Raw genomic sequence first — 25,133 nt, 5'->3', positions numbered from 1 at the left:
ACATTTGGCAAAGAACGCAAGCCTGTGAATTCCAGAGTTATTTGGGAATTTAGCTACTTGAGCTGGGCTTTTTGTGGGATTTATAGCAGCCTTGTGTTCCTCACCATGGGGTGAATGAACCTTGTCAGTCTCACTGGTATCATTTCCTCCCTTTCCTCCAGTGATTTTAACAAACTTTTCAAGGAAGGACAACAAAATATTTTCTTTTTCACTGGCCACCTACAACAGCCAATTTCCTCATCAGTTCTCCCATAAGTTGTTCAGAGGAAGCTGTGTCCAAGTTTCCAAGAGTTCCTCCAGAGAGAACCACAACCTCCTCCTTGGAGGTAACCATGCTGTTGTCAAAGGCACTTGGGGTCGGACAACAGTGCCCTGAACCCACTATGGCAAAATAATGTCGCAATCTGGTTAAGAAAATTGTTGGAGAGATTCCTCTGCCCCAATTAAGATGCTAAAAAGACCAAATCCAAGGTGGATTTTATTGAACAGTAAATGTGAGGTAGAGAGATAGATGGAAAGAAAGAGAAAAGGGGGGAGAGTAAGGGAGTGAGAGGGACAGAGACCTCCCCTGGAGCAGGGCAAGTGTGACATTGTCCCCTGAGTGTGTGGCCTTCCCAGGGTGGGAGTTTTACACCTGAGCCAGTTTGGGTAAGGGGGGTGGTGTTCACCCCCTGAGCAGGGATTACCCCACTGTTTCAGGTTGCCATGCAAGATGTAACCAAATGCATGTTTTCAATCCCCATCTTCATCAACTGCTATAAACAGGTGGGGCAGTGTTCTTTATCTCTTCCATGACTCAGCCCTGATAACACCCTCCAGGGGAGATGTCTTCTGCTAATGGACCATTGAGTGTCTCTGCAGGACTGATAAAATTCCATCATCCCATTGTGGGATGCTCCGCCCAGGGGGAGGATCCAAGCATTCCTACGTGGATATAAGCTGAGCCTTACAACACCAGGAGCAGCTTGCCTACTGGATTCCCAGAGGACAAGATCTCCATAACCACCACTGGACCTTCAGAGGAAGACCAGACCCTTCTACAGCATCACTTCTTGGACAGAATCGCATTCATCACTCCAACAGGACTGCAGCCACCATTTACTGGGACTGCTGCCACCACCCTGACCAACAGGGTGTCAGGTTATATCCTGACTCTGTGAATTTAAGGCAGTGTTTCTATATCATTGCCCTGATCCTAATTTTGTTTTTGAATTGGAATTCTGACTTAGACTCTCCCCCACTTTTGCCTTCAATCCGGTGCAAAATTTAGTGTGCTCATTTCTTGTTTTCCTCCCAAAACAGAATTTCCTGTTCCTAAAACTTAGCCAGATGGAGGGAGAGACTGCGAGGAAGAGGAAGATGCCCCAGGACACCCAGGCAGGTGAGGAGGAAGTCAGTGCCCCTTTCCCCCTCTCTTCTGCTCCATCTCCCAGCCCAGCACAGCCCCTGGCTGCAGGACAACCCTGCTGCCAACACCATCCTACCGGGAATTCACTGGGGGGATCTCCTTCCCCTTCCCTGTGGCATGGAGGCAAATCCCATCCTCTCCTTGTCTTTCCTCCCCCAGAGAAGAAGCTGAGGATTGGGACCAGGGAGGACAAATCCCCACAGCAGAACCTCAAGGAAGAGGCCGTTATGAGTGACTCCAGGGCACAGGAATCCAACAGGGAGGAAAATCCCCACAGATTCCATAGGAAGAGGGGCTCCAAACCCAGTCTGGGGTGCTCTGAGGAGGAAAGACCCACCCTGAGCCAGGAAGGTGGACAAAGCTTCAGCCAGAGCTCAGAGCTGGTGGTCCATGAGCAGCTTCATGATGGAGAGAAGCGCTACAAGTGCTTGCAGTGTGGGAAGAACTTCAGGCAGAGCAGCACCCTGATCCGCCACTGGGGAATGCCCAACGCATCCACACTGGGGAATGGCCCTACGAGTGTGGGGAGTGTGGGAAGGGCTGCAGCTGCGGGTCAGAACTCATCAGGCACCAAAGCATCCACACTGGGGAGCGGCCCTACGAGTGTCCCCAGTGTCAGAAAAGGTTTCGGACCAGCTCAAATCACCTCCAGCACCAGCAGTTTCACACAGAGCAGAGGCCCTTCCGCTGCCCTGAGTGTGGGAAGGGCTTCAAGCAGGCACCGGCTTCATCAGGCACCGGCGCATCCACACTGGGGAGAGGCCCTACAAGTGCCCAACCTGTGGGAAGAGGTTTCACACCAGCTCCAATCTTCTCCTGCATGAGCGGATTCACACGGATGAGCGGCCCTTCCGCTGCCCTGAGTGCGGGAAGGGCTTCAAGCACAACTCCACTCTCATCAGGCACCGGCGCATCCACACTGGGGAGAGGCCCTACGAGTGTCCCCAGTGTGGGAAGAGCTTCACCCAGACCTCTCACTTGACCTGTCACCAACGGAGGCATCGGAAAGGGAAGGCCTCCAATGCCCTAAGTGCAGGAGAATATTATGCACTGCCCCAACTCCAATCATTGGGGTATCCATGTTGGGAAGAGCCCTGATGATCCATGTTCCCATGATCCATGCTGGGAAGACACCTGTACCTTTTCCTGTCCCTGCCAATGACATGATGTGGGATGGAAAAACAGGAAGGTCTGGCCATGGCCCTGTCATTACATTCACTCCCACATCAGGTCATTCCCAGGGGCAGGAAATGGACTCTCTCTCTCCCTGAGGAGAAGGATGAAATTTCCAGGAAGGGGAAATTGTGGCCAGGAAGACCCAGAAAGTTGTGTTGTAGTTTTTCCTGTAAACAGTCCCTTCTGTTATCAATATTGTTTCTGTTTTCGTTTGTTCCTTATCTCGTTGGTGTTCTCAGTAAATTGTTCTTATCCCAGCCCAGGATCTTTGCCTTTTGTGCTTTCCATGGGAGGCAGGATGGCAGCAAGGGCAGTGCAGTTTTAGCAGGAGCAGGAAATTGGGGAATCCCATTCCTGAACCCTGGGCCCCGGAAACCGAGCATCCCAGCTGGTGCCAGCACTGGTGGCCATGGCAACAGCCTTGGGAGCGGGTCCCTGGCTGGGGCTGTGGGAACCTCTTCCCTCTGGTGCCCAGGGACAGGAGTGGAGGGAACGGCTGCAGCTGAGTCGGGGCAGGCTCAGGTTGGATGTCAGGAAAAGGTTTTTGCCCAGAGGCTGCTGGGGCCCTGCCCAGGCTCCCCAGGGAAGGGTCCCAGCTCCAGGGCTCTCTGAGCTGCAGCAGCGTTTGGACAGCGCTGCCAAGCCCAGGCTGGCATTGTTGGGGTGTCCTGTGCAGGGCCAGCAGTTGGACTGGAGGATCCTGATGGGTCTCTCCCAGCTCAGCCAGTTCTGTGGTTCTGGGATCCCATGGGCCTGGGGATGGGACTGCCAATGGTTGCCATGGCAACGGGCTGTGGCTGCAGGCCTGAGCTGGTGTCCATGGCAACCACCCCTGGCATGGGATCTCCATGGAGCTGCTGAGGGACTGCCCATAGCAACAGGGGGCTGGTGATGGTTGCCGTGGAAACTGACCACAGCAACAGGGGCTGGTGATGGTTGCCATGGAAACTGACCATAGCAACAGGGGGCTGGTGATGGTTGCCTGCTAAGGATCAGATTTGTCACCGGCCCTCTGAGGGGTTCCATGGGGGCTTTCCAAGAGTCTCCAGGCTGTTCCAGAGCTGGAATGTCACAGGCAGGAGACAGGGGCCCCATAGAGACCTTCTAGGTGTTTCTGGGATGCTAAAGAGCCCTGTGGTCAGAGGCAGTCACAGCCATTCCATGGTGACATCCCAGGGCACCTTGTGCTGCAAAGGCACCGATCTGTCACAGGCACTCACGGGGGCTCCATGGTGACATCCCAGGAGTCCCCGGGCTGCCAGAGAGCCGGGATGTCCCAGACACTCACAGGGGTTCCTGTCATGGGCACAGTGGGAGCTTCAGGCAAAAGCTTTATTTCTTAATTGGAGAAACTCCTGCTGAGATGTGAGGTGGAGAAATGACACCCAACAGCCTCCATGGATCCTCAAACCTTTGCAGGACCCCTAGACTTTTAAAATTCTATCAAAGAGAGGAGACTGGGAGTGGCTGGATCCAATCCCAGCCCCAGAATTTGTCAAAGGTGTAAAAGATTGAACAGATGGTATTCGACTAACACAATTTGTCCTGCAGGATTCATGATAGAATACCAGATTAATTTATATAAGTATGTTTCTGGCTTATTCTCATCATGATCAGATGGAAAGATCACCAGCACAGTTATTTCCTCCACAGTTCAGGAGCTATAACAATTATTAGAATATAGTGCTCTAGGCAGCAATTTTGAAGTCAGCAGGGCATTGCTGGAGTTGTTGGAGCCCATTGCAGGCAGAGCCTCCTGCTCCAGCAGGAACTGCCTTTCCTGTGCCATCAGCAGGGCAGGTCCCACTGCAGGAAAAGCCCCAGGCCAGCCCCAGCACAGGGAAGGGCTCGGGCACAAGGGCAGAGTGCCGTGCTGGGAGCTGGGCCAGGGAGAGCCTGAGGCACCAAAGGCACCTTGGCGGCAGCAGCTGCTTGCAGGCCGTGGCCAGAAGCCTCCCTTGGCAGCCCGGCCTGGTGGCCACCCCTGCAGAGCTGCTGCCTCAGGGCTCATTCCTGGCTGGGCTCTGAAAAGCCACATCTGCTCCAGAAGCCTGACTGGGAAGCCTCAGCACCTTGGGGACAAGATATTAATGACAAAACTCTTCCTGCCAGCAGTGCCAAGGCAGGGGCAGAGGAAAGGGGAGAGCCAGGCCCAGGGGACAGGGCTGCCATGGAGATGGCTGTGAGGTCACTGTCCCTGCAGCAGCCCGGCTGCCCTCAGCAGACATTCTGGCCAGAAGTGTTGTGAGGGCTCCCAGCACATCAGAGAACCCACACAACAGGAGTTCTGTCCCTGGGGATGAGAGGGTTTTCACTGGGTCAGGCTGCACAAAACTCCTGATCTTGGACAATTCCTGGGATGGGGAATCCACTTCTCTGGAAAAAGAGCTGCAGTTTTGTGCCACTCTCATCGCTGTAAAATATTTCCTCCTTCTAACAAATGTAAATCCACCCTTGTTTAGTTTAGGGATATTGACCCTTGTTCTGTCAAGGCAACATTTGGGAGAAAATTCCTTTGACCACTATTTTTCCATTTTCACAGACCTTGGAGAAGACACAAAAGTCTCCCAAGATGGGGTTTGGAGGCCTCATCACAAAACCAGCAGGTAGAGGCTGATGGATCTGGGGTCAGTGGTGTGAAGACTGGGGAGAGAACAGGAGTAGCCATGGAGGGATTGAAGGGTAGTTTTAGAGTGGCTGGAACTTTTCTTCATAGTAGGAATGAGCTTGAAGAAGACATAATAGCAACAAGTGCAGCTTGGAAGGTCCAGACTAAACACCAGGAGAAAGGAATTTCCCTGGCAGGGCAGGGCTGTGGTGCAGCACATCCCCTACAAGGAGCCTGGAGCAGCCCAAGGCTTTGTGTGGGCAGGCAGAGACAGGCAGGAGGCAGAGCTGCCAGCGCAGGAAGCGGCCAGCCAGGTGGGGCAGCCGGGGGATGCCGACAGCCTGCAGGGACAGAGACACAGGTTTGCTCAGCAGCAGAAACACCTTTCCCTTCCTTGTTCCCACCTGTCATGACTGCCACCAGTGTTCTGCTCTACCTGAAATCTGGGGACATTTTATCAGTCCTGTCCCTCAGAAAGATCTATTTAAAGTATGAGAAACTTCAGTGTTTCACCCTCTTTTTGAGTCCCCACGAAGTTCTTTGAGCACACTCAGAGGTGAGGGACTGAGTCTGATGCAAAGAGCACAAAGCCCCAGAGGATCATTAAAGTCCCTGTGCTGTGTCTGTGCTGCTGAGCTGGGCCAGGCTCCTGGCCCAGAGGCAGCTCCTGGCAAGGGCAGCGCTGCAGAGAGACAGCTCTGGCCAGGAGCAGCTCCTGAGCACAGCCCAGCAGGGCTGGGGCACTGCCAGGGCCCCTCAGGGACACCAGCAGGGCACAGACAGGGCTCACAGGGGCTCAGCACTGGCAGGGTCTGGGGGATGTCCCAGAGGGGGCTGTGTCACAGCAGCACCTCTGTGGCTGTGTCATAGAGGCACAGAGCAGCTGGGATGTCAGCCAGGGGCTGTGTGACAGCACAGAGTGGGCTGTGTGAGGCCACAGGTGTGATGGTGACATCAAAGAGTTTGTTGAGTGAGGTCACTGAGCAGCTATGGCATCATAGAGAGGATTCTGTGACATCACAGAGCAGGTTGTGACATCAAGGCATGGCTGTATGACATCATAGAGTGATATGTGACATCAAAATGTGTGTTGTGACATTACAGAGTGGCAGTATGACATCACAGAGAGGGTTTTGTTCCATCACTGAGGGGATTGTGACATCACATAGCTGTCTGTGACATCATAGTGTGAGGCCATAGAACCTTGCCATCATAGAGGGTGGCTCTCTGACATGAGAGAATGGGTTGTGACATCACTGGGTGGCTGTGTAACATCATGGAGCAGCCTGTGACATCACAGAACAAACTGTGACATTGCAGTGTGACTCTTTGACATCACAGCACCTTCTGTGACATCCCAGAGCAGCTGTGTAACATACCAGGGGACCGTGAGACATCACAGGGGCTGTGCGACCTCACATTGGCTGTGTGACATCACAGGGGCTGTGTGAGGTCACTGGGGAGGTCACTCTGCCCCGGCCCCCCTCACAACTCCCCCAGAGCAGTCCAACCCTGCTCGTGCACAGCGGGGTCCCCCCCTGTCTCCACGGGTCCCCCCGCCCCCGGCCCCGCAGCCTCCCCCAGAGGATGTTCCACGAGATCGACCCCAGAGCCTGACACAGGGATGGGGGGACGGGGCCCTGGGGGTGGCACAGGGGGACAGGGACCCCCCCGGCAGAGTCCCCCTGTCCCCCAGGGCCAGAGCCTGGGCCAGGGCTCCTTCACCCTGTTACGAATGAGGGCTTGAGAGCGCTGAAAAATCCCCAGCAAGGGATCAGCAAAAACCAGATTTAATATTAAGGTGCAGCAGCACAAAGTTCATTGCCAAGATTTACTCTGCTCTTGACTGGACACTTCAGGCACACCAGGGAAACAAAGCAACAACAAAACCAAACAGAATCCAGGCAACCACAACAGAAATGAATCAAGAACTGTCCATGTGTGTGTGTGTGACACAAGGACATTTAACAGAGCCCAAACTTAACAGAACTGAACTCAGACCTTAACCAGGAACCAGGAGCTGGTTGGGCAGCAGCAGTGCCTGGAGCAGACAGTGTTTGTGATGAGCTGCAGAGGAGCTGAGCCCAGGGGCTGTTGGCCAAGGCCGAGCCCCAAGGAGCATTTCTCAGCTGGCAGGGCGTCCTGAAAAGGGAGGGAGGAATGCAGCAGCACAGGACCATGGAACCAAGGGACCATTGTGACACTGTAGGGCTCTGTGGCACCAAGGGACCATTGTGACACTGTGGAGCCCTGTGACACCAAGGGACCATTGTGACACTGTTGAGCCTCATGGAATCATGGAGAGCACTGTGACATTGCTGGGCCTCATGCAACCAAGGGTAGTGAACTGACGCTGTGCGGCTCCATGGAATGTAGGGATCACTGTGACACTGAGAGGCCCCATCGAACGAAGGGACCATTGTGACACTGCGGAGCTTCATGGAACCGTGGAGACCATTGTGAAACTTTGGGGTGTCATGAGACCAAGGGGCCATTTGTGACACTGTGAGATGCCATGGAGCCAAACGTCCATTGTGACATTGCAGGACCTCATGGAATCATGGAGACCATTGTGACAGTATGAGGCCCCATGGAACCAGTGAGACCATTAGACCCTGGAGGTCCCTAGAGAACCAAGAGGACCATTGTGATGCTGTGAGGCCTTGTGATACCAAGAAGCCTTTGTGACACTGCAGGGCTGCATGGAACCAACCATTGTGACACTGCAGGGCCTCATGTCATCAGTGGTCCATTGTGACACTGTGGAGCCAAAGGAGACCATTGTGACACTTCTGGGCTGCATGGAACCAAAGCTCCAGGGTGACAGAAAGGGGCCTCCTGTCATCAGTGGTCCATTGTGACAATGTGGAGCCAAAGGAGACCATTGTGACACAGCAAACCCCCAGGGTTCAAAGGTCCACTGTGATATTGCAGAGCTCATGGAACAGAGGAGTCCCGTGACACTGTGGGGCCTGTGGAACAATGGAGACCATTGTGACACTGCGAGGCCTCATCGAATTGTTGGGACCATTGTGACACTCTGGGACCCCACTGAACCTGGGGGCCTTTGTGACACTGTTGGACCCCATGGAATCAAAGCACCATTGTGACGCTGCAGGGCCCCATGGAACCAAGGGGACCATGGTGATACTGCAAGGCCTCATAAAAGCAAGGGAACATGAAACAGATCTGGCTGGTTTGGCCTCTGGTTGGCCGCCTGACTGGTCCAGACGACCTTGGCATGTTGAGGGTCTCTTGTCATCTGCTGCTGAAACACTGGCGCTCTGTGCTTTCCTTCCCAATAGAAAAGAATTGTCCTTCTCCTCCAGGCACCCATAGCCAGAATTGGGATTTCTCCTCCAAATTTCCTTATATACAAAGATTGTTCCCATAGGAATATTGCCAGGAAAAGTCTGGTTGGCAATGGCTTCACAAGAATCACCTCTCATCTGTCCCCAAAACCCTGGGTTAAGCTCTGTGTTCTTCTTCCTATGGGAAAGAACTGTCCTGCTTCTCCAGGTGCCCATGGTCGAAATTGGATTCCACCTAAAACATTCCCTATATCCAAATACTCATCCCAGAATAAATCTGCCATTACTGACAAGTCTACCAGGCCTTGGCCTAGTGAGGGTCTCCAGACACTGGGGCTCTGTGCTTTCCTTCCTATGGAAAGGAACTCTCCTCCTCAACCAGGTGCCCATGGCCAGAATTGGGGTTTCACCTCCAACATTCCCTATTGTGACAGTCTCAAGGAGATTGTTGGCTCAAAACATTTTTTATGTGGGGGAGGAAGGGGTAGGTCCAGTCTTGCCCTGCCCTGGAACCCCAATCCCCCCAGAGCCTCTATCCCAGCCCAGCAGTGGCTGCCAGTCCCTGGCCCAGCACAGGCAATGCTCCACAGCCACCTCTGCAGCCCCAGCCCAGCTCCTGAGGGACCAAGTGACCCCAAGTCCCATATGGGGGAAGGGCCCAGGGAAACCAAGGGGTAGTTAAAGCTGACCCCAAGGCAAGCACACATCTTGACCCTACCTCCTCTTGGAATTTCCAACTGAACAATGCTGGAATTCAGGAGTTGGTAGCTGTGTATGTGCTTCTCTGTATCTTTTCTGCCTCTCTCTCTTTCTGTCCTTTTCTTCTTTTTCGGTCATTTTGCAAATTTGAGTAATGTAAAATTCAAATAGCTTAGAGTGTGTGATGTTGAATGGGCCAAGTCAATGCTTTGAGAAGTGTTTTTTGTTCATTGAATGTCAAAATAAATCTTTTGCCAAAGTTTCTCTGATTTTCTAAAGTTACCAGTAAAGGCTGTTTTGTGTTTTGAGCTCCTGAGGATTTCTTGTTGGTATTTTTCCAGGAAGCCCAACTCAGAATACACAAACATTTGTAACTCCTTTTAAATATCTCCTTGACAGAGTTTTCTACTGGATGGAAGTCAGGGTTTGTGTGTCCTGCTTGGCACAGGCCAGGCAGGGCTTTCCCAGCCACATTCCACACTCCATTGCCCAGCTGGAGCCGCTGGTGCCTCTGAGTTGTGCTGCCCCAGCCGCAGGGACGCTCTCCTTCTCTGCCCATTCCCCCACGGTCTCTGGGCAGGGATGGCCTCAGTGGGGGCTGCTGACATCCTCAGTACCTTGGAGGCTGCTGCTGAATTTTCCTGCTCCAGAGGCTTGTTTGGTGTTCAGCTCTTCTGTGCAGGAATTCAGTGTCCCAGGGCTCATTAACATTCAGAACACCTTAACAAGCCAAGCCTCTGGGAATAATTTGATTTAAGTGTTCAAATCTTTTGTGGTTGATTAGTCAGATTTCAGAAGCCAATTCAATGTGCATACCCTGAATTTAAAAAAACAGCAAGAATTTATTTTTTTAGTCCTGTAATTTTTTTTTACTAGTAATTCATTGACATGTGGAATCTCCAATTGACATTGAATCCAAGTACCTCTACATGCAGTTTGACTGGGCATGAAAATCAAACCCTTCATGGCTGACAATCAATCAGACTCTGTCCCTACCCCCACCCCACCATTTCCCCCATCCAAGCCCTGGCACTCAGAGCAGCCTTGTGCAAATCTGAGCTCCCTCCAGCCCACACTGGACCTAGCCAACAGACCACAGTTGAACAGGATACAACCTAATAAAAATTACACAATTAAAATAACAATCACACAATTACAAACTCTTCCCTGAGCCATGTGAAATGTCCCAGCAGTGTCTGATGAGTCCACTGTTCACAACTGATTTGCATACTAAAATTAATTTTTGACAAACGTGGTTCTGTGATAGATATAAACACAATTAAGGTATTGTATCAGGATTCTTGTCCTGGACTGAAGACAGAACAGCTCAAACAATTCCTGATTTGCAAATCTAACAGTGGTGGATGAAGAAGGGAGTCAGGCTGCTCTTGGTGTTGAGGAAATGCTGAAACCAGCCTGACTCATTTCATCTCCTCCTGTCCTGGCTGATCTCCCCTCTTTCCCCTTCCACCCATTAGCTTTTGTCTCCCCCCAGCTCCCTGTGAAGAGCCTGGCTCTGTGTTCTCCATCCCCTCCTCGCTGGCACTGCCAGGCTGGCATGAGGAGCCCCTCAGCCTTCCCTGCTCCAGGCTGGACCAGCCCAGCTCCCTCAGCCTCTGCTCACAGCCCAAGGGCTCCAGCCCCACCTTGGAGGCCCTTCCCAGACCCTGCTCCAGCTGCCAGACATCTTTCCTGTCTTGGGGAACCCAACCCAGGCCACAGTGACCTGGATAATCCCCGTCCTTGATGTCCTGCTCACACAGCCCTGGCCCCTTGTCCCCTGTCAGGCTCTGGGGTGGATCCTGTGGAACATCCTTTGGTGGAGGCTGTGGCTCCAGGTGGGCCGGGGGGATCCCCGGGGACAGGGACTCTTCTGGGTATGGCCAGCATTGGAGTTGTTGGGAGAAACTGAGAGGGGGAGCTGGGGCAGAGTGACCAACCCAGTGACCTGACACAGCCCTGCTGGGATGTCACACAGCCCTGATGGGATGTCACACAGCCCGTCTGTGACGTTACAGCCTGCTCTGTGATGTCACAGACCATTCTCAAATGTCACAGCGCTGGACTCTAATGTCACAACCAAATCTCTGATGTTATCATCTGCTCTGTGATGTCAGATCTCTGTCCTGTGATGTCACAGCTGGCTCTGTGATGTCACAGAGACAGTCTATGATGTCATAGATGCTCAATGACCTCACATAACCCACTCTGTGATGTCACAGCTGGCTCTGTGACCTCATGTTACCAGATGATAAATTGTCTCCACCAGCTGAGCTGACACCTGGAGCTTGTTCTCCAAAACCCCAGGCCTATGGAAACCACACAATGCCCATTGATGAGAAGGGGAACTGGAAGTTCACCAGCCTCAGTGTCCTGCCAGCTCAGCCAGGTCCAGTGGAACATTGGGGTCCACAACCACCAGGGACCACCAGAGAGACCCCCAGGACAGAAGAACGCATGCAAAAAGGGGAGGAGAAATATGCTAATGATTTTGGGGAAATGATTATCATATGTGTGTTTAGTCAGGGACAATCAATGAATATGTGAGCAAAGTACAGAAAATAAACAGAAACTTTCCTGTTCTCAGCAGGCATGGCTTTGGGAGGAGCTATCCCCCGTGCATCCAGCTGAATAAAGAATGCTGCTTCTTAATGCTACACTGGTGCTAAAGAGTTTTCTGTTTTACAGAATTTTTGGTGACTCTCCCACTGCCAAGGAAAGCTCTGTCTGCTGCTGTTCACAAATAGAGAAGGGCTGGTGGCAGATGTGGGGCTCAGAGGCTGCCTGGGGCACAGTGACCATGAAATAATCAAGTTTTCAATGTTCTGTGAGAGAAGGAGGGGCAGCAACAAAACTTCTACACTGGAATTAAGAAGGGCAGACTTTGGCCTATTTAGGATGCAGATTTGGGAAGTACCAAATCAGGTCCTGATTCTTTGAAGGGACACAGCCCTTAAAACCAAAAGGGTACAGGAAGGATGGACACATTTCAAGAAAGTAATCTTAAGAAGGAGGGAGCAACCTGTCCCAGTGTGGCAAAATATGAGCTAGTGAGGAAAATGACTGGCCTGGCTGCCCATGGAGCTTTTGTAGGAACTCAGGGGAAAAAAGAGGGTGCATAAATTTCAGACAGAAGGTCAGGCAACTTAGGAAGTGTTTAAAGATGTTAGTTCATGTAGAAAGAAAAGTCGAGAGGTGAAAGATCAATTAGAGATTAACCTGGCCACTTTATTGAAAAATAATAGAACATTTTTCTATAAAGCAAATTAATAACAAAACATGGGATAAGGAGAATCCCTCCTCTTTTTTAGGTACAGTGGAGAATATAGTAACTAAAGATAAGGAAAAGCCTATTCTACCTAACATCTTGTTTGTCTCAGTTTTCACTATTAGGACAGGCTGTCCTCAGGACAAGTGTTCTCCTGAGCTGGCAGATGGGCACAGGGAGCAGAACAGCCCCTGTAATCCAGGAGGAAGCAGTTGGTGACCTGCTGAGCCACTCAGATGCTAACAGGTGTCTCTGGGAGCAGATGGGATCCATCCTAGGGGGATAAGGGAGCTGGTGGATGAGCTCCCCAAGCTGCTCTCCATCATTCACCATCAGTGCTGGCTCAGCAGGGAGGTCCCAGAGGACTGGAGGTTCCAGTGTGAGCCCATCCCCAAGAAGGGCTGGAAGGAGGAGCTGGAGAACTCCAGGCCTGTCAGCCTGACCTGGGTGCCTGGCAAGGTCATGGAACAGATCACCCTGAGTGCCATCCCAGGGCACCCACATTATGGCCGAGGGATCAGAGCCAGCCAGCGTGGATTTAGGGTTGGCAGGTCCTGCCTGACCAACCTGGTCTCCTTTTATGATCAGGTGACCCACCTGTGGATGCAGGAAAGGCTGTGGATGTTGTGTACCTGGACTTCAGCAAAGCCTTTGACACTGTCTCTGACAGCATTCCCTCGAAAAGCTGCAGCCCACGGCTTGGGCAGGTTCCCTCCTCACTGGGAGATTTAAGGGCTGGCTGGAGGCTGGGCCCAGAGAGTGGTGGGATGGTGCTGCACCCAGCTGGTGTCCAGGCACTGGTGATGTCCCCCAGGGATCTGTGTTGGTCCCAGTCCTGTTTAATATCTTCACTGATGATCTGGGTGAGGGGATCGAGTCCACCATTCATAAATTGCAGATGGCACCAAGCTGGATGTGAGTGTGGATCTGCTGGAGGGCAGGACAAGAAGACACAGCCCTAAGCTGCACCAGGGAGGTTTAGGCTGGACAATAGGAAGAAGTTCTTCACAGAAAGGGTGAATGAGAATTGGAATGGGCTGGCCAGGGGGGGAGGTGGCAGAGTCACTGTCTCTCTCCAGTGGCACTTAGTGGCATGGTCTGGGTGGCCAGGCAGTATTAGGGCATTTGTTGGACTTGATGATCCCAAAGGTCTTTTCCAGCCTATTTGATTCTGTCATTCTCTGATGATTGGGACACTCTGGGGCCATTGTGATACTGCAGGGCCTCGTGGAAATAAGAGAACCATGGTGACACCATGCAGCCCCACAGAATCAGGGGTCCATTGTGGTGCTGTGGGGCCAAATGGAAGCAGGCAGTGCACCGTGACACTCTGGGTCCTTGTGGAACCACAGAGACCATTGTGACACTGTAGGGCCTCGTGTAACCAAGTAGTTTCACCATTTTGGCGCTGCAAAACCAAGGAGACCATTGGGAGACTCCAGGGCCCAGTGGAACCAAGGGGCTGTTCTGACACTGCGGGGCCCCTTGGAACCAAGGGGACACTGGGACACTGCAGGATCCTGTGTAACAAAGGGGCCACTGTGACACGATGGGGCCTCAAGGGATATGGAAGAATGTTGTGACACTGTGTGGCCTCGTGGAAACAAGGAGTCCATTGTGACACTGAGGAGACTTGTGGAACCACAGAGACCATGGTGACAGTGTGGGACCTCATGTAACCATGGGGCCATTGTGACACCCTGGGGCCCCATGCAATCAAGGGGCCACTGTGAAACTGCAGCACCAGCAAGGACATTGCGAAACTGTGAAGCCCCATAAAACCAAGGAATCAATTGTCAAATTTTGGGGCCCTGTGGAACCAAGGAGACCATTGTGACAGTGCAGGGCCAGGTGTAACCAAGGGGCCATTGTAACACTGAGGGACCCCATAGAACCAAGTACATTTTTGCAGATGACACCAAGCTGGGTGTGAGTGTTGATCTGCTGCAGGGCAGGAGGGCTCTGCACAGGGCCCTGCACAGACTGGATCCAGGGACCAAATCCAAAAAGGTGAGGTTTAGCAAGTCCAAGTGCCAGGTCCTGCACTTTGGCCACAACAACCCCTGCAGCACTACAGGCTGGGGACAGAGTGGCTGGACAGCAGCCAGGCAGAAAGGGACCTGCAGGGACTGATGCACAGCATGCTGGACATGAGGCAGCAGTGTGCCCAGGTGGCCAAGAAGGCCAATGGCTCCTGGCCTGGATCAGGAATGGTGTGGTCAGCAGGAGCAGAGCTGCTGTGCCAACACTGATCTGCCCCTAGCTCTGCACACAGACATTGCTACTGTAGCTCCAGAGAAGGCAACAAAAGGGCATCTCTGCAGAAAACTTTGCTGGGAGATCCTTTAGTTCCTTTAAATACACCCAGAAGACAGTCCCTCATTGACACAGTTTGTGGCCAGAGGGAAGGTGGAGAGAAACAAAATGAGAAATGGCACAAACAATGTCATTTCTTTGTGGACAATTTGAAAAAACTAAAGCAAACAAAACAAACTTGCACACTGAAGCCAATAAGAACGATCAAAGATGACTTTTATTACAAATGATTTGCAGAAATTGGCTAGCAGTTTAATGTTCCTGAAAGCATCCCGTCATCAGTGTCCACACTGTAGCCTTGAGCTCCTGGTTCCTCAGGCTGTAGATGAGGGGGTTCCGGGCTGGAGGCACCACTGAGTACCGAACTGACAGGACCAGATCCAGGAACACGGAGGACATGGAGGGGGGCTTCAGGTGAGCAAATGTGCCAGTGCTGATGAATAGGGAGATCACAGCCAGGTGAGGGAGGCAGGTGGAAAAGGCTTTGTGCCGTCCCTGCTCAGAGGGGATCCTCAGCACAACCTTGAAGATCTGCACATAGGAGAAAACAATGAACACAAAACAACCAAATACTAAACAACCACTAACAGCAAGAAGCCCAAATTCCCTGAGGTAGGATTTGGAGCAGGAGAGCTTGAGGATGTGGGGGATGTCACAGAAGAACTGCCTCAGGACATTTCCATGGCACAGAGGCAGGGAAAATGTATTGGCCGTGTGCAGCAGTGAATAGAGAAAGCCACTTGCCCAGGCAGCTGCTGCCATGTGGGCACAAGCTCTGCTGCCCAGGAGGGTCCCGTAGTGCAGGGGTTTGCAGATGGACACATAGCGGTCGTAGCACATGATGGTCAGGAGGAAATACTCTGTTGCTGCACAGAAAACCAAAAAAAAGACCTGTGTAGCACATCCTGTGTAGGAGATGTCCCTGGTGTCCCAGAGGGAATTGTGCATGGCTTTGGGGACAGTAGTGCAGATCATGCCCAAGTCAGTGAGGGCCAGGTTGAGCAGGAAGAAGAACATGGGCGTGTGCAGGTGGTGGCCGCAGGCTACGGCGCTGATGATGAGGCCGTTGCCCAGGAGGGCAGCCAGGGAGATGCCCAGCAAGAGGCAGAAGTGCAGGAGCTGCAGCTGCCGCGTGTCTGCCAATGCCAGCAGGAGAAAGTGGCTGATGGAGCTGCTGTTGGACATTTGTGGTGCCTTGGCATGGGGATCTGTAAAAAAAGTAATCATGGAATACTTGGGTTTGGAGAGGACTTTAAATATCCCAGCACAGCCTGGGGGCACTTTCCCCCCACTGCCTGCCCAGGGCTCTTCTGCCTGGAGCTGTCCCTGCCAGCAGCTGCTTCCCTGTGCCCAGGGTTGGGCCCTGCCAGTGCTGCCACAGCCCAGCCCAGCCCTGGGGGCTCAGCTCTGTCCTGCAGACCCCTCCCAGCTCAGGCACTGCCCAGGGGCAGCTCTGGCTCTGCAGGATCTGATGGCAACATCAGAGAAACCCTGAGGAGGCTGGAAAAGCGACACTGATGCTGCCTGTAAGGGGCCCTGTGAGGATTTCTGTCATTGCCTGATCTATTCAGATGTGAATTTTTTTTTTTTCAGCCTTAACTGAGAGATGAATATCTATGGGCATTTTCCCATCCCTGCAACCCAGAGCAGAAGATTAAAAAACAGGATTTTCCCTTTCATGCAGGCCCTGCCTAGTTGTGCTCCCTGTACCATCTACTTGGAAATGTTCAGGAGTTAAATGTCATGCTGGAAGCAGTCCTGAACAATGCAGCATCCTCACTACACAAGGAGAACACTTTCAAGCCTTACCAGCTGTCTCCTCCCACCCAGATTTTGTCCCCCAGTGCTGGGAGCAGCTGCCAGGGCTGGCTGAGAGCTGTCCCTGGCAGCAGCAGAGTCCCTGCCCCAGCACAGTGCCCTGGGCTGCAGGACCCTGCTCTGCAGGACAGCCCTGGGCACCCCTGGCTGCTCTGCACAAGAGACAATCAGAGAATGTACTCACAGGGTCTGTAGGCATTGGGATGTTCCAGCTTTAGGAGATCACGCCAGGAGCTGCAGCTGCATTGTCCTGCAGCCAGAGGTTCCTGTGCCAAGGGCTGGCAGTGATTCTGCCCCAGGCACTTCTCAGCACCTTCCCAGCCCTGACTGATAGAAGCTCTCTGTGCCTCTGTGCTGTGCCTGGGGTGGCTGCAGGCAATGCCCCAGCCCTGCTGGGCTGGGAGAAAAGCTGCTCATCAAGAGAAATGTGCTTTTGAAGCTCTTCTTGGTTACCAGGAGCTGCCTCTGTGCCAGGAGCCCAGCCCAGGTCAGCAGCACAGACACAGGACAAGGACTTTAATGAGCCTCTGGGGCTTTGTGCTCAGGCCCTGAACATCAGCCCCTGAGAGGGAGCTGAAGAAACCTCTCCAGAACTCCAAGGCAGAATCCAACTCCAAAGTTTCTTGGACTTTTAATGGGTCCCAGAGAGGGACACAACTGAGAAAGTGTCCCCAGGCCCCAGGCAGAGCAGAGAACTGGAGACAGTGATGACAGGTGGGGACAAAGAGAAGCCAAGTCTTGGTGCCCTGGGGCACAGCAGGGTCTGTGCCACCAAGGGCTGTGAGGAGACACCTTGTCCTGAGGCCCTGGGGCCTCCTGGCACAGCCCCAGCCAGGCTGGGCACTGTCAGCCCCTTGTCCTGCCCTCAGCATCCCCCCCTAGCCCACATCCCAGTGGCCTCAAGGATCTGCTGGAAGGAGTCCCTGGGGAGTCTTGCTCACCAATGGCCCTGGGGGCTCCTTAACACTCCTATGGTTTTTCAAAGGACTTTGGGTTTGGCTTTTGTCTTGGAGTCTCTGAGAGGTTTGTGCAATCACATCCTCCAATTATCTCCTTTAATTAGTCCCTTGAGATTCTTTGTCAGTAGCAACATTCAGTGGGACGCATTAATACTTCAAGGTACTTCAGTTCTTTAGGGTACTTGTTGTTTCCCTTTTGATACAGACTCTGTGAGAGGTTCGTGCAATCATGGCCCCAATTATCTGCTTTAACGAGTCCTTTGAGACCTTTGTACTGATACTCAGTGGGGCTCATTAATGCTTTAAGATACTCAAGGTTTTTAAGGTACTTCGAATTTTTCTTCCTACACTCTGAATCTCTGAGAGGTTTTTGTGCCATCCTGGCCTCCAATTCTCTCCTGAAGGAGTCTATGAGGGGCCTGTGTTTGGGATGGACCTCAGTGGGACCCATTCATGCTTTGAGACACTTCTGCATTTTCCTCTGACTTTGACTCTTGGAAAGGTTTCTGCAATCTCCTCTCAGGCCCTGAACTTCCAGAGCTCAACTCTAAATGCACCACAAAGCTCATTAGGATCAGGCAAGTCCTGACAAACCATGGCCCTGCCTTGGTTTCCCTCTGCTCCAATGGAGTTCATTAGGAAGATTTCCTTTTACAGTTAGGGAGAAATATTTCAAAATGCTTCTAAGAAACATGCAATCCTCTTTTAAAGAGTGTATTTTATTACTGTTCTCTTTGAAGAAGAGCTGATTGCAGCATTCCGTGATTGATATTGATATAGGGCCGCTCCTAAGGAGGTCTGGCCAGATCAGAGAAGTTGTTTACCTTGAGAGCTGATCCATTGTTGACAACCTTGCTCCACATTCCCCAACCCCATGTGAGAAACGACTTTTACTTTCAAAAATTGAAATGCTTTATTAAAACCTTGTGAAAATACAGCGGAAGACTGAATAAAGGAAAGAATACAGCACCTCGGGCAGAGAATTCAGTCACTGTGTGCTCATCCACAAAATGAATGTTTTGTCTTTTATACCTCTGCCCCATCCCAAAGTCTTGTCAATTGACTCCTTCTTCTCTGTCCAGTGGTGGAGATCACTTTCTTACACCTTGATTGCAGGTCTGGTGCTGTTATAGTAACAAGCCGACCCTCCCAAATGCCCCAACTAGTGAGGCCATTCTGTGATAACAATGCAGGCGGGAGGGGAGGGATAACTATATATCTACAAAACTTCTCCTAACATGTATTTAATATTCACCCCTTAATTGGGAAAGTCAACTGATCTATAATAAACCCCCTTTTCTTTTTCTAGAAGTCACTTGCTTGAAAATTTAGGTAAAAAAAATTTCTCTCTCTCTTGAATGAGTCATACCAGCATCTGTTGATGTGGGCAAGGACAGTGGGAACAGCAGAAAAAATCTCAGGTTTTGCTTAGACACACTTATTTGGAATGGACAAAAGGTCATCACAGAGGTCCAGTATGGCTTTGACTCCCATCTACCGTGCCTATGTGTCTGCTACCCATAGTTAGTGTATCATAGGGGTGAGCACAGAGGCCAACTCGGTCCTGCCCTCCAGTCCTTGTTGAAGTAAAAGACAAAAGGGGACATAAGACCTCTGAGGAATGACAGAGGTCTGGTATGGCCTTTTGTCCCAACCTTACCATGCCTACAGGGTTGTTACCCACAGGAGGGCTATGGAGCCTTCTTGGTAGCAAACAAAGGGGCCAACCCAGTCTTGCCGTCCTTCCTTTGTCTTATTTTCTTAAAGAAGCTCTCCCATTACTTTTACAGTCCTTTGTGTACTTCTCCTCAACAGATGCTGGTAATTCTCACCAATGAAATAAGGAAGACAGTTCTTGAGCTGGTTGATGGAAGCTTGACTCCACTTTTTGGTGTGTTGGTGTTTTACTGGTTGTCTTTCAATCTCTGCTTGAGAGTCAATCTTGTTTCACCCAGCCTGGATGTTACAGTCCACTCTTTGGGTTCTTCTCCTGGGCCTTTGACTCTGTTGCATGAGTCCATCCCCGCTCTGCAGTTCGCATGACCGATTTGGTGGTGAGCAGTACCTGAAAGGGACCTTCCCACTGAGGAGTTAGAGGCTGCTCTCTCCATGACTTAATCATCACCCAATCCCTGGGATTAATATTATGGATTCTGAAATCCAGGGTGGTAGTTTGAAGAATTGCCGCTTTATGTGTTAGCCCTTCTAAGGTTTGTGCTATAGACAAAACTTATTTCTTGGCATTGGCTTCCCCTTCCTCATAGGTGGCAACCTTCTGGGGTGAGGTCAGGAAGGGTAACCCAAACATCATTTCATAGGGTGACACTCCCAGATCTGACTGGGGTTGGGTTCTAATTCTTAATAAGGCCAAAGGGAGACATTTTATCCATGACATTTGGGTTTCAATCATTAGCTTAGCTAGAGCTCTTTTAAGAGTTTGATTCATTCTCTCTACCAACCAGACCTCTGTGGATGCCATGGAGTGTGTACTTCCTAATTTATTTCCAAGGCCTGAACAACTTTCCGCAATATCCTCGATATAACATGAGTTCCCCAGTCTGAATCAATCCTGTTTGCTGTCGCATATCGGGGAATGATTGATTCTAGAAGTGTTTTACTCACAACACTGGCATTGGCTTTCACAGTAGATACCACCTCTACCCAATGAGTCACCTCTTCTACTATCACTGGCAAAAACTTCCACCATTGTACCTGGGGAAGCTTAGTAAAGTCTACTTGGATGTTTTGGAAGGGCCATAAGGCTAGTTCTCACCCTCCCCTGGGTGTTTTCCTCATGATTTTCTTATTCAGTTATTGACATATCACACATTGTTCAGTTACTTGCTTAGGTATCCTGAAAATTCCCATGCAGCCCCATTCCCTTAGGAATTGATCACTTAGCAATTGTGCGCCACAATGTGTTGTTCCATGTATGCCTTCTAGCATTTTCTTGGCAAGGGGTTTATTCAACATTTGCCTCCCATCTGCTAATCTCCACTTCCCTTCATTATCTCTCTTGGCTCCTATTTTAAGGAGTTTTTCCTCTTCTGTCCCACTGAATAGGGGGACATTATGCATTTCTCTCATGGGGGTTAATACCATTATTAGTCCTTTTGTCCCTGATTCAGTTGCATTTTTAGCTTCTAAATCGGCTAAATTGTTCCCATGTGTCTCTTGCATCATCCTTTTTTGTTGCCTGTTAACATATACCATGTCCAGGTTTCGAGCAAATTTGGGGAAGAATCCCCCAAAGGAGCTCTGGTGGGAGAAGCAGATCCAATTGGCCCCTCCCCTCAACTGGTCTGGGAGGAAAAAATACCTCCTTGGAGAAAGGTGGAAAAAAAACTGTTTATTAAACAATAAAACCAAAACAATATCAAACAATGAGACCCCTTGCCACTCTAAAAGAGATGACAAACTGAGAAAACCCCGGGTTGAAGCTCAGCTCACTCAGTCTCTGATCAGTCCCTCCAGTGCTGGAATTGTCGCAGGCCAGGCCCGGCCCGATGGGCCTCAGCTGCAGCTGCCGGTGCTCTGCTGGTGTTCAGTCCAGAGCAGTTTCAAGAGGTCTACAGAAAAGGGAAAAAAAAACAGTCCAGGGAACTTCTTAGACTCAACTAGAACTAACACAAACTAAAAAGCAAAATAAGAGCTCTGTCCCGCTGTCTGTCTGTGGAAAACACAGTTCAGGAGAGGAATGTGGAGTGAGTGCAGTGTCTGAAAACAAACTGCGTGCTTCTTCTCTCCCCCCTTCACTCTCTGGAACACTCTTAAAGGTACAGAACTTATTATTTAACATAAACAGAATGAGACAATTGGGGATAAAAGCATCATATAGTCAACCCAGGAGTGAAAGCTACCACCTTAAGAAACCCAAAAGATTTTCCTCCAGGCGGACACCAGCAGTAGCATTATGCCAATGTTTTCCACCCCTTTTCTGTGTCTTTTAAGAGTTCCTCAGTGCCCAGCAGGAATGAAATGACCTGTAATAATGTGATTTGAGGGCTCTGTGTTGTTCGTTGCCACATGAGTGTTCATGACAAGCTGAACACCCCACTCGTGGCTCTGTCGAGTCAAATTCATCCCAATTCTGCGCAAACAGCAGCCCCGAGATGCTGAGAAAAGTAGGCACAAGAGTGGGTGGGCGTGCATGCACACACCCAGGGGCTGACTGCTGTGTGGGCAGATGGTTTTGCACTGTTGTAAATCTTCACTCTCTCGAGCTGAAAGACTATTTCAAATATAGATCTTAAATGAAAATATGTATCAAAAAATAAAATTGTCCAAAAATACATGTGCATTAAATTTCATGCATATTATATATTACATATTATATATTATATATTATATATTATATATTATATATTATATATTATATATTATATATTATATATTATATATTATATATTATATATTATATATTATATATTATGAATTATATAATATAATATAATAATGAATATATGAGATCATTTTTGAAGCCATTGCTTGTGGGGGATATTAGATGATCTCCTAGTTTCTGCTACTGCTGATCCTAGCTGCAACTCCCTGTCAGTTCTTCCAGGTCACTTCACACAAAGGGATTCCATCATTTCAGTGCCTGTGAGAGCTTGGCACTGAAATGCCAAGTTGATTCCCAGCTCTCCAGCCTCCTTCTGGATTTTGGGGCATCTCAGCACTTGTGTCCATGGCCCTTCCTTCATCCCCAGCCTGCAGCAGTCACAGTCGCTGCTGCCTCCCCCTTGCTGCAGCTCATTTGCCAAAGTGCTGCCAAAGGCAGCAGAGCTGGCTCAGGATCCCTGCTGGCTTCTGGTCTCTGGGATGAGCTTCAGGGGGACACTTGGAGCACTTTCCTAAAGAGATGCCTGTGGGATGAGGGATTTGTCCTCCCCGGGTGGCTCCTGCTTGGATTCTGTGCTCATGGAGCCCCGGAGTTTTCTCAGCTGCCTCTGCAGCAAGTTCTGAGCCAACGTGGGGCTCTGCTGCCAGCCCAAATCTGCGCTTCCCCTGTCCAGCCTGAGTGCAGGTGGGGCATGTGCTGGGCATGGCCTGAGATTTGTGTGGCCAAAATCCTCCAGCATTTACATCTGCCCATGGCCTTGGGTAGCACAAATCTACACTTACTTCAGCTGAAACATTACAATTATTGCAGATAGTTACACCCGCGCTACTAATGTATAAATACACAAACATTAACTTATGTTTAAAAATGAAATTTATTTTAAATTGCAACAGCTGTGTTGCAAATTAAAATAAAACACAGAAATATCAATTTATGCTTAAAATCTAATTTATTCAGAGTATTGTGCTATGTAAATATATACAGAAATCAACTTCAGTGAAAAAAAATTACTTTATTGCAGCACTCTGCAACAACTCACTGTACACAAATATTGAAGTTCCTGAAGTTTAACAATTAAATTTGTTACATATTACTGCAACTGCGCAGCCCATATACAAATACAGAAACATCAATATCCCTCTCTAAAGAATCTCAGATCCAGAACTAAATAAATAGAATTTTAGAACTATACAACTCCATACATAATAAATAGAAGTAAATACATATATAGGCATAACAATATAGAGATGTAAACATGCATCACATATTTCGTGACATATAACATGACAATATAATACAAACATAACAAACCTGTCTATGAATACACAAATATCAATGGACCAATAAAACAATCCATACATCCCCAGCAATAGAAATGCACAGCTACAGAGCTGTACAAGTATGTAAACAGATGAATATACACGCATCAATATAACAATATACATACATAATATCCCTATACAAATATCAGTCAGTATATGTAAATATCCCTATACTTGTAACTATCCAAGTCTAACTACACATCCATAAACAGCGCTAGATCAGGAGGGGTTGCAGCCGCCGATGTTCCCAGGCTCTCGCTCGGGCTCCTCCTCCCGTGCAGAGCAGCTCTCCTGGGCAGGGACAGCAGATGGGACAGCCAGCAAGCAAAGGGAACACTGAGTGAGTGTGGGCACGTTTCCCTTGGCAGCAGCTGCACTTCCATCAGGGAATTGTCAGAGCCTCCCCAGGAGGGTCAGAAGGAAAAGCAGCCGAGCGGGCCAGGCTGTGGTGAGCTGTTCACTTCTTTCTGGCATCCCAGTTGCTCTGAGGGAACTCCCTCATGTCACGTTATTGAACGACCTCTGCACTTATCAAGAGTGTGACCCCCAAATCAGTCAGCATTTATGTCTCCAGCTGCTTGCACCAATGACAGGGAATGTCCTCTAATAGTGCTGGGGCACAAAGTTACCTTGCACAGGTCATCTGACAGGGCCTTGTTCTTTCTGTGCTTCCCGTATTTCTCCTTAACTTCCACCTGGAATTTTTACAGCATTTCTTTTTCTTTCCCCTTGATCAGTGCAGAAATGCGTGTTTCTCTTCCAAGTTTCAGTTTGTTCAGTGATCCTGTCAAGCCTTTTCTCAGAAGCTTTTACCATGGAATTGAGTGTTAATTTCAGGAATTTTGGTGATTTTCTGTGAGATTTATGCAAGTGTCCTGTTCATTGGGCACCATTTAGGAAGGTACAAAAAAGAACAAGGATGTTCTGTATGTCAGTTCACTAGTGGAATATTCATGGATAGATAGAGTGATTAGCTGAATTTTACATTTACTCCTAACCTGAAAGTGCAACAGGTAATTTGGGGAGAAATTAAAGCCCAATTTCTCCTTCTACCAGCCTGTATTTAAATGTAAAGTAAATAGAGCAGGGTGAGAATGTCAGTGTTCAGTTCCTGAAGTGCCTTATTAAGGTGTTCTTAAAGTAATGGAGATAAAAGCTGGGTGGGCATTCCTAATTTCCGGACACTCATTGTCAATTTCATTGACTCTGAAAACAGCAGAGATGTGCACATCATACCTTATCAATCCATTTGGGGATGTTTTAGGTTCAGATTCTCTGAGGCTTTAGATTTTTAGCTCTCTAGACAATGCTTCCAGCAATCTAAATAGCTTTCATAAATTAAACATTTTCCTTTTTTCCTCAGTCCTTGTCACTCGTACACCAGAGACCTTCAGTGAATGGATTCCGCTCCAATCCATCTCCAAGCTGAATCTCCCAGCTGTGTTCACACTGGTGGTTTGTGTGTCTGTTCTGCACGGTGCAATTTTAAAATTTTCATTCCTTATTATCTCTGCCCTTCCTTTTCTGTTTTAGCTTGCAAATGCATGCGGATGTATCAGAAATGATACACCTAATTTCTGATGCATCAGTTCCTGTCTAGCAATTTTATTTTATCCTGTTCTGATGTTAGGCTAGCCTTATATGTTTTATTCTAAGTGGACTCCTGTTTTCTTGCACGTGGAAGTTTTACAATGCAGTGCTCTCATTCACCTGCTTTCATGAAACCCTTCATTAACATTAGCACAAGTAACTGTGTGATTCCCTTCTGCTTTGTAGAAGATTTGGGAAACTCAAGTCCTGCTCAGATACAGAAAAACACACATGATGCTTGGAAATTCCCCTAAGAGCTTAAGTAAATGGTAAACAACTGCAGCTTATTCATTTCACAGAAATTGGGAGAAAAGAC

At 49.7% G+C, this 25,133-nt stretch overlaps 2 protein-coding genes across 2 annotated transcripts in view; one reads left to right on the top strand and one right to left on the bottom strand.

Moving 5' to 3' along the window:
• Positions 1-25,133, bottom strand: part of LOC102070273 (uncharacterized) — a 255,480-nt gene that overhangs the window by 7,449 nt on the left and 222,898 nt on the right. The gene's annotated exons all lie outside the window — the stretch shown is intronic.
• Positions 1,636-2,770, top strand: LOC141729531 (uncharacterized). The gene is given in 3 exon segments (XM_074544239.1): positions 1,636-1,893; positions 1,896-2,059; positions 2,143-2,770. Coding segments are annotated over 3 exon segments (786 nt in total). The 3' UTR covers positions 2,507-2,770.

The sequence above is a fragment of the Zonotrichia albicollis genome, chromosome 7 (genome assembly GCF_047830755.1).
Source record: "Zonotrichia albicollis isolate bZonAlb1 chromosome 7, bZonAlb1.hap1, whole genome shotgun sequence".
Taxonomy (NCBI): domain Eukaryota; kingdom Metazoa; phylum Chordata; class Aves; order Passeriformes; family Passerellidae; genus Zonotrichia; species Zonotrichia albicollis.
The sequence above is the reverse complement of the archived record's forward strand: the minus strand, read 5'-3'. Positions and strand labels throughout refer to the sequence as shown.